Source organism: Mustela lutreola, chromosome 3 (assembly GCF_030435805.1).
Source record: "Mustela lutreola isolate mMusLut2 chromosome 3, mMusLut2.pri, whole genome shotgun sequence".
Classification (NCBI taxonomy): Eukaryota; Metazoa; Chordata; class Mammalia; order Carnivora; family Mustelidae; genus Mustela; species Mustela lutreola.
Window position 1 is genome coordinate 36,974,662 of NC_081292.1, and position 9,655 is coordinate 36,984,316.

Sequence of the window (9,655 nt, forward strand, 5' to 3'; positions counted from 1 at the left end):
TTATCAAAATTTAACACCTTTATTCTTCCAAAGTCACTGTAAAAAAAATGAAAAGGCAATCCCCAAAATATTTTTTGCAAAAATATTTGCGAAAGATGTATCTAATGAAAGACATGTATGAAAGACATGTATTTTACAACTCAATAAGAACAAAATACTCCAAATTTTTTTTAATGGGCCAAGTATTTAAAGACTTCTCACAAAAGAGGATTTATGGAAGGGAAATAAGCACATGAAAAGACACTCAGCAAAGTTAGTCATTAGAGAAACGACAATTATTTTATTTTATTTTTTATTTTATTTTTTTTAAAGATTTTATTTATTTATTTGACAGAGAGAGAGATCACAAGTAGGCAGAGAGGCAGGCAGAGAGAGAGAGAGAGAGGAGGAAGCAGGCTCCCTGCTGAGCAGAGAGCCCGATGCGGGACTCGATCCCAGGACCCTGAGATCATGACCTGAGCCGAAGGCAGCGGCTTAACCCACTGAGCCACCCAGGCGCCCAGAGAAACGGCAATTAAAGCCATGATGAGATACCACTGCATACCCAACAGAACAGCTGAAATTAACAAAACTGGCAGTACTTAGTGTGAACCAAGATGCAGAGCAACAAGAATTTTTATCCATTACTGGCAGGAATGCCATTTTGTTCATCAACTGGTAAATGGATAAACTGAGATATCCATATAATTCACTACTACTCAGCAATTAAAAGAAACAAACTATGGACATGCCACAATAATGACACATCTCAAAAGCATGATGCTAAGTGAAAGAAAACACAAAAAGACCATATACCGTCTGACTGTATTTATAGAAAAGTCTCAAAAACACAAACCCATAATGGTAGAAAGCAGGTTCGGGGTTACCAGGGACCAGGATATGGGGTCAGCACTGACTTCACAGGGCATAAGGAAATTTTTCAGAGTAATAGAAATGTTTTAGAGCACAGACAGGTGTCTAAACTCAGTGAAATGTAGGCCATTAAATTTTTATTTGAATGTAAATTATGCTTCAATAAAGCAGATTAAAAGAAATCACTGAAGATACAGGCCATTAACAAAAGAAATTCAACTTATGAACAGAAAAATTTAATGTTGTAGGGCGCCTGGGTGGTTCAGAGGGTTGAGCCTCTGCCTTTGATTCGGGTCATGATCTTGGGGTCCTAGGATCGAGCCCCAAGTCGGGCTCTGTTCAGTGGGGAGCCTGCTTCCCCCCTGACTCTGCCTGCCCCTCTTCCTACTTGGGCTCTTTCTCTGTCAAATAAATAAAATCTTAAAAAGAAAAAATTAATCAAACAAATACATAAGTTTTTCAATTATTTAATTAATTAAAAAATGATTATAGAGGGTGCCTGGGTAGCTCAGTGGGTTAAAACCTCTGCTTTCAGCTCGTCATGATCCCGGTGTCCTGGGATCAAGCCCCACATTGGGCTCCCTGCTTGGTGGGAGAGCCTGCTTCCCCCACTCCCCACCCCCCTGCCTGCCTCTATGCCTACTTGTGATCTCTGTCAAATAAATAAATAAAATCTTTTTAAAAAAATAATTATAGGGTGGCTTAATCAGGTGAGTGTCTTCCTTCAGCTCAGGTCATGATCCCACCATCCTGAGATGGAGCCCTGCATTGGGCTTCCTGCTCAGCCCAGAATCTGCTTCTCCCTCTTCCTCTCCAACCCCCAACCCCGACTCATGTTTGCGCATGCAGGCACGCACACTCTCTCTTGAATAAATAAAACCTTTAAAATGATTATAGTATCCAATGAAGAATACCTTAAATGGGTACTCCTATATATTGCTGGTGAAAAGAGAACAAAGGTACAACTTTTCTGAGAACATGGTACTGTGTTTCAACAGCTTCTGAATTATTCACATCCTTTGATCAAGCAACTTAACTTCCATTAATTTATGCTGAGGAAATAACCAGTGTGGTACAAAAGAAATTACGAACCAGTATGTTTGTATAGCACAATTTATAAAAGCTGAGCGAATTACCTTTCTTTGATAGGAAAGTCATTTAAAATACGCACGTGGATGTCCAGACACAAACATACACATTCATATTATTCTGGGTTTGAGAAGGAACCAATACTACCTAAGTGATTACCACTAAAAGCCCTTCACTGACAAAAAGGAAAGAAGTCTGGGATTTTAGAAAAGTGAAGGAGACACAGATACAACATGAGAATGTCACAAAAACCAGGGTCACTCTATACCTTTATATCGCCGTCAATTTTTTCCCATTCTTCTGCTGTAAAACTGGCGGCTGTTGCTGCAGGTTTATCTTTCCTCAAAGCTCTACTTTCAGGAGCCAAGCCTTTAAGACGATTTTCACAGAATTCCGTAAGTTCAGGATAATATCCTTCCTCACCAGACCTTTAAAAAAATTCAGAACTTTGGGAGTCACCACTTTCTTTAGAGCCCATGTACATTTGCAGGCTGGGCTCCCTGGAGCAGAGGGGCTCTGTGGAGCTGTCCAGGGCTGCCCCTGCACTGGGAGGGAGGCTGGGCTGTGTGGGGGCGTCCCACTTCCCTTCCTCAACCAGCACAACCTTCATTTTTAGCCGTTAATTTATGGAGTGATGCAGTGAAGGAAAAAATGGAGCTCCAAAAACACCAGCTTCCATCACACACTTTGGAAAGTTGAGTAAATGACATTTTCTCTCCTTTAACATGTGTTCATTTTGTTACACAAGGTAATTTTTAACTTATAAATGAAAATTCAATATTAGAGACAGGCGGAAAGTGAGACTGGATGTTCTTCCCAAGGAGGAGTTTGTGGCTCCTTTTTTCCCCACAAAGGGATAGGAAGAAAATGGTAGAGGAGTGGTTCAGAACAGCAAGCCTCCAAATTCAACCACTCAAGGAACAGAATTCGTTCCTAGAGAGTTGTGAGGAGAACTCTGTTCTTTGTTTTTGAAGGAAAATCAATCTTTTCCCCTTCTGTTATAGATCTGTTTACCTTTAAATTCTTAGAAAAATAGAAAAAAAATCCCATTTTCAAATAAATTTTTCTTAAAAATAAATTCTGGGGATGCCTGGGTGGCTCAGTTGGTTAAATGTGTGCCTTCGACTCAGGTCATGGTCCCAAGGTCCTGGGATGGAGTCCCATGGCCGGCTCCCTGCTCAGCGGGGACCTGTATCTCCCTCTCCCTCTGCCCTCCACTTTTGATCTCTCTCACTCTCTAGCTCAAATAAATAAAATCTCTTTTTAAAAAAGATTTTATTTATTTATTTGACAGACAGAGATCACAAGTAGGCAGAGAGGCAGGCAGAGAGAGAGGAGGAAGCAGACTCCCTGTTGCGCAAAGAGCCCGATGTGGGGCTCCATCCCAGAACCTGGGATCATGACCTGAGCTGAAGGTAGAGGCATTAACCCACTGAGCCACCCAGGTGCCCCAATAAATAAAACCTTTAAAAATAAGTAAATTCTGAATCAATACTATATAAGTGAGTTAAGTTCTTCACAGAATTTCTTAGAACCAACAGTGTGGGGCTTGCAAACTCTTCGATCACATAAACTGCTCATTTTCTTTACCAGTTGGCCACACATAAAAGAAAATGTTTTTCTACTGCTGAGAAAAGGAAAAAGAAAAATACGTGTCTCACTCTCCGTTTCGGAAATGAGGAGGTTGTAACATCGACTGTGTCTGGGCACCAGCGGGGATGCTGAGGGAGGACAGGAGGCTGAAGGTGATGAGAGAGAAAAAGGAGAGGACACAGTGATGAGGAAGGGGGTCAGAGGGAAGGAAACAGAGAACCACCATCAAACAGAAGGAGCACTACTGATGCCGGGGGAGGAGGGATTCATGCTCCACAAGGGCTTTCACAGTAACAGGCTACTCTCCAAATGAAAACCCCTCAGGACACCCCAAATGGGGGGTACCCGCTGGGGGGCCCCAGACCAGTGCTGCCTGAAGTGGGCTCCCTTGGCCATCTGCATGTCAGTCAGCCAGGCACTTGTTAAAAAACGAGTGGGCCCTGGGAATGGGACCCTCAAATCTGCATTTTAAACAACCATATAAAGTTTGACAATCACCACCGTGGGGCCCTTACCCCGAGAAGGTCAGGATTCCCTGCTTTCTGGTCCCACCTCCAGGCCTCCCCACCAGCTCTCAGGAAGTCACCATCCTGGTTGGCAGGTGGTACAGGGTGGTGGGAGTACCAAAGATCTTTATCAACTGTAGCATGGTGAGTTAATCTTATTTCCTAATGGCTACTCTCATGGCTACTTTATCTTTTCTAGGAAATGTGGAGGAAGCAAGAAAAAAAATGTCCTCTTGCATACTGATGAGCCTTAAGCGGCAAGCTTAAGAGAACCTGGAAGTAGACCTAGCCAGGACCTTCTAAACTAACCACGGGATCAAAACAACTATTTTGGAACCTAACGTGGGGAAAACAAAACAAAACAAAAACCTCAACAATCTCAATGTGTGAAAATGTTCTGTAACATTTCTAAGAGTACCAGTTTTCAGAAGGCAACAATGTAATTGGCATACTGAAACATAAAAGGATTTTTGAATGCTTACCTGAGCACATAAAGAATTTTTTCCAAGTGTTTAACATCTGAACATTTTTCAATATACTTAAAATCCAAATGTTCTACAGGAATTTTAAATGTTTTTGTTGTTCCAAAGCCCCATAATGATGGATAATCGTTGGTAGTCATGGCTGAAATGTAGTATAGGAAAATAGTTATGAAGCAAATATGTATAGTAATACTTAAAACTAAATAATAGGAAGCATCTAGGCATTTCTATAACATTTACTTTTTTTTTCTATGTAAAAGGAGGTGTGTTTTCTCTAAGGAAGAAGTCTACACATTTTTAACTCTCTCTCCTTGATAAAAACAGTTATCAGTCATGGAACTAAATTACTAAGTATCATACTTAGATTACCTCAATCTCCACTTAAGCAAAATTGAAACACAAAGCACATTGTGGTACTACAGAATAGGAAAACACTTTTCCTCTACTCATTTAGGTTCAGTGTCTGAGACTCCCCAGTTAAACTGATAAAAACACATTAACAGGAGAAAAATGTTTATTTCATACACTTAACGCATGGAGGGGCAGGGCTTCATAGAAAAATGAAAACCCAAAGAAACCTCTAGGTTTGGGAGCCTATATACCGTTTTAAAAAAGGGTGGTAAGTTGTGGATAAGTGATTAGACAAAGGAAAAGGGGGGTTGGCTTTTAGGAGAAGGTAAATATATGGGAGAAACTAATGAAAGATAATGGTTTCCTTATTAAGATTTGTTTTTGCAGCCTTATCCCAGTTCTGTGTACTATGATGTGGATTGTTCTCCTCCTGGTAGGAGAGAAGGGGAAGAGGGGACACCTTTACAAAGGGAAATTTATGCCCTGCTATTAAGCAGAAAGGGAGAGGGTGAGAATTCTTCCTGTTGTTTGTTTTCAGTTTGATATATCCTTATGCCTAAATGGCTTATTTGGGGATGGCATATTCTGATCCCCTTAGGTGCTCAAACTGCCTTTTAAGATAGCTTTCAATGTTGATTTCAATGACTTCTGCTTCAGCGGTTTGTTCACACCCCAAACATGCTGTGATTCAGCACAAACATAAATAATATCCTTTGTCCTTTATATCACCCTCTTTGTCATTCCCTGCAACCCACTCCAGCAAGACACTGAGCCCATACCTTTCTCATAACATATATTTTAATTATGTATTTTTGTCTTCCCTTCTAGATTGTGAGATCTCACTTTATTCATTGTCATATATTCAGGGCTAACAAAGTAGTGCCTTATACCCTTAAGAAACACTTGCTGGGGGCGCCTGGGTGGCTCAGTCAGGTAAATCCTCTGCCTTCAGCTCAGGTCATGATCCCAGGGTCCTGGGATGGAGCCCTGCATCGGGCTCTCTGCTCAGTGCGAAGCCTGCTTCCCTTCCTTTCTCTCTGCCTGCCTCTGCCTACTTGTGATCTTTGTCTGTCAAATAAATAAATAAAATCTTTAAAAGAAAAAAAAAAAAAGAAACACTTGCTGGAGTGAATTGGAAATAAGAGGGCCTCAGACTGTTTCGCTTTAGTGATACTGCTGCTAACGATGATGGTAGTAACACCACTGACAGATAATTACACAGTTCTTAATGTGTGCTGGGCATCACCCTAAGAATTTTACATGTATTACTTCATTTAATCTTTCCACTACTATATCAGGTAGGTTTTATTTTAAGCAGAGAGCAGTAATAAGAGTTACCAGTTATGGAGCTAAATTATTGTGTGCCATGGATTATTATCTCACATAATCTTCAAACCTCTCATGACGGGAATTAATAATTACTCCCATTTTACAAAAAGGGAAATGTTTGTGCTTTAAGTAACTTGCTCAAGGTCATATAATTATTAAGTAGTGACTGAGGATTTGAATCTCAGGAGGAAACTGCAGAGCCCACACACTTAGCCATCATACCCAGACTTTTCTTTTTTTTTTTTTTTTTTTTTTACAGATTTTTTTATTTATTTCTTTGACAGAGAGAAATCACAAGTAGATGGAGAGGCAGGCAGAGAGAGAGAGAGAGAGAGAGAGAGAAGCAGGCTCCCTGCTGAGCAGAGAGCCCGATGCGGGACTCGATCCCAGGACCCTGAGATCATGACCTGAGCTGAAGGCAGCGGCTTAACCCACTGAGCCACCCAGGCGCCCCATACCCAGACTTTTCAAATTATGGGTGGCAACCCCTGAAATGAGTGAGCTGCAATTAGCATTGTTTTTTAATGAGATATACTCTAGAACAGCAACACAAAAATCTGACTACTTCACATACTGTGAATACTGTTTTGTAAAAACTTTTATGTCGTGTCTATACAAACAAATGACAAATGTGTGAATATAAATGCACATATTGCAAAATATATTTCTCATCATGAGTCACTGTCAAAAGTGTTTCAAAAACCACTGCAGTAAAACGTATTGGGTTATAAATTTTAAAACAAGAAGTAGCAATGGGCCTAATTGACCAAAAGTATTTCCTTCAGCATGTCACTCTCTGGGATTCAGTCATACATCAGATTTCTGCAAAAAAAAAAAAAAAAAAAAAAAGAGAGAGAGAGAGAGAGAAGGATTGGTGTCAGCTTCTCCTCCATATTCCTGCTAGCTTTAACTGGGCATAGAACACAGAAGACATCAGCTTTCAGATGAGATCCAGTGAAGAAATGAGATTGTGGTTTTCATGCTATCCTGGCAGGGCCCAGAATGATAAATGATACAATCATTACAAGGATAGACTTAAGAGTAGAAACTATGGAAAGCAACATGAAGAACTTTTAAATTACTGATGCTGCCCAGAACAGAATGGGTTGCACTAGAATTTTTCTAAAGAGTTGGCGGATCTTTGATGGAAGAACTTAAGCATCCAATGGGATTAAAATAGATGATCTCGAATTTGTCTTGCAACCTCTGAGATTACACGAATTGAATAAAATACAGTGAAAAACATTTTAAATGAGAGCCATCTCTTATCTAAGCAAATGAATTTCATTCTGCACACGGTTTTAACATTTCTCTGAAAATGCTTTTTGAGACTTCTATGTTTGTTTTGCTTTTCCTGGTAAGATGCACATTTCAAGACTACTAAATGTTAACTTTCAAGTTCTAAAAAACGAGTCATACAACAGTTCATTTGCTCACGTTAGAACCCTCCCACATCCGGTTGGAATTTCTTTGATTAGGAAAAGCTTTGATTCTAGTTGGATTTAATCTCTTCTCGGTCATCCTGATCCACATCCATTTCCCATATTCCCTAATCGGCTGACAGAAACACCTCCATCGGAAAATGAGATGGTTAATTAACACGAAGACCTGTTTTCCTCCACTAGGGAACTTTCTATCCAGCAACCACAGGGTCGAGCGCCCCCTGCAGGCCGAAATCGAAAGGAAATGGTTCCCTTTGCCCTAGCAACGGTTTCTGTGTACAGCACCGCCGGGAGCGGCTGGGGGGTTGGGGGGTTGGGTGCGGCCGCGAACCCAGAGTTCTACAGTCAACCCAACTGTCGGGGGGCACTTTGGGACCCTCTGAAATTGCTCCCCACTCCCCAGCTTTGGTCTCCAGGACTGGTCGCCGTCGGCGGACCCCGGCAACCCCCATGTTGCGACCCTGTCCCAACATCCGCTACCCTCTGCCACAGTAAACTAAAGCCCCCCGTTTATTCATCCCAGAACCCTCTCCCTCAGTCGATTCCGACCGTGCATTTGCTTTTCGGGGCCCGCCTTTCACCCCAGTTCCGAAGGGAACTGCGACGGAAGATGTAACTTACTCCTGGCCGGCAGGTACTCACCTGGTTCATAGACGCCACGCAGAGGATGCCGCCCGGGCACAATTTACCACCCGAGCCGCAGGTGCGCAGCTGGGGGCGTGTCGCCCCGCCTGAGCCCCCACCCGCCAGAGGCCGACCGCCGGGGGCGGGACCAGAGCCTCTGCGGATGATTGGCAGGCCTCGACCAGCTACCTCGCCAATAGGCCTCACAGCCCAGCCTCTTACACAGACGACCATTTAGGCCACGAAAGGAGTCCAAGTGGGAGAGGCCCCTTTCTCCTTAGCGTTCGTTTCCGATCGAGTTTAAACGCCGTTACTGTTCTGGATTGTTACACCGCCCGCAAGATAAATTGATAACTACTCCTATTTAATTATAGAACTATAATTAAACGTTCAGAGTATCTACAACGTGTTTCAGAAAGAGCAATCTGAAGAGTATGGAGGCAGCAAGCCTAGTAGCTGGGACACTAATCTTCAAACTAATTTTGCGTGGAAAATAATAATACAGCAATGGTGATAATAATTAACATTGATTAGGCTTAGAGTTTTTACGGATTCATTTTATTTTGCAACTAACCTGTGAGGTAAGTGCTATTATTTCCTGCCTACCTTATAAATGAGGAAAGTGTACCCTGGTGAAGTCACACACTGTTAACAAAGGACACTGGATATTTGAAACCAAAGCCTTTCACCGAAGTCTGTACTGTTTACTGGGCTCTTAAAATATTAGCCAAGCCATCACTAAGTCCCATTAGCTCAACTTCAAAATGTTATCTTACGCCAGCCACTACTTAGTCCCTCTATTGCTATCACTCTGGTCTGCCATAATCGTTATCCTGAACTACTGTAGGGGGCTTCCCCATCCATCCATCCCTACGTTACCCATTCTCACAGAACAGCTCAAGTAATCTTGTCTTAAATCGTGTTATACTCCTGTTTACTCCCATCATGAGACCATAAATAAGCAGGCCTCTGCCTACCTCAAAGTTGGAGTCACATGGGCTTCATTCTAAAGTGGGAACAAGGCAAGCTTGCTTTTTTCACCCCTGAGACATTACACTGGCTATTTCCTCAATTTCAGGAATGCTCCTTCCCCTTGTCTTACTATGTCAGGCTCCTTCTCATCCTTCAGCCTTCTGCTCAAATAACCACTCCCTCCTAATTTTCTACACAGAACTTATTCTAGGAAGTGTGGAGATGTCCACACATTTGTGTATGTGAGGAGGAAACTTGTTTTTACATATTCTCAGCTTATACCCTTCTCGACTTATAGTCTTATGGTTTTTTTTTTTTTTTTAAGATTTCTAAGTAATATCTACACCCAACATGGAACTTGAATTCACAACCGTTGAGGATCAAGAGTTGCACGCTCTACTGTCTGAGCTAGGCA

The 9,655-nt window shown here is 41.9% G+C and overlaps 1 protein-coding gene across 3 annotated transcripts in view; it reads right to left on the reverse strand.

Annotated features, from left to right (window-relative positions):
• Positions 1-8,376, reverse strand: part of SPAG1 (sperm associated antigen 1) — a 69,366-nt gene extending 60,990 nt beyond the window's left edge. The window contains exons 1-4 of one of the 3 annotated variants that reach the window (XM_059165919.1): positions 8,287-8,376; positions 4,523-4,664; positions 3,603-3,680; positions 2,210-2,369 (exon numbers count right to left, since the gene is read on the reverse strand). In XM_059165919.1, coding sequence (XP_059021902.1) covers positions 2,210-2,369; positions 3,603-3,680; positions 4,523-4,662 — 378 coding nt within the window. In that variant the 5' untranslated portion in view covers positions 4,663-4,664; positions 8,287-8,376. The remainder of the gene's footprint in view (positions 1-2,209; positions 2,370-3,602; positions 3,681-4,522; positions 4,665-8,286) is intronic. The other 2 variants (XM_059165920.1, XM_059165921.1) reach the window with 2 other exon arrangements.
• Between the last annotated feature and the right edge of the window lie 1,279 nt (positions 8,377-9,655).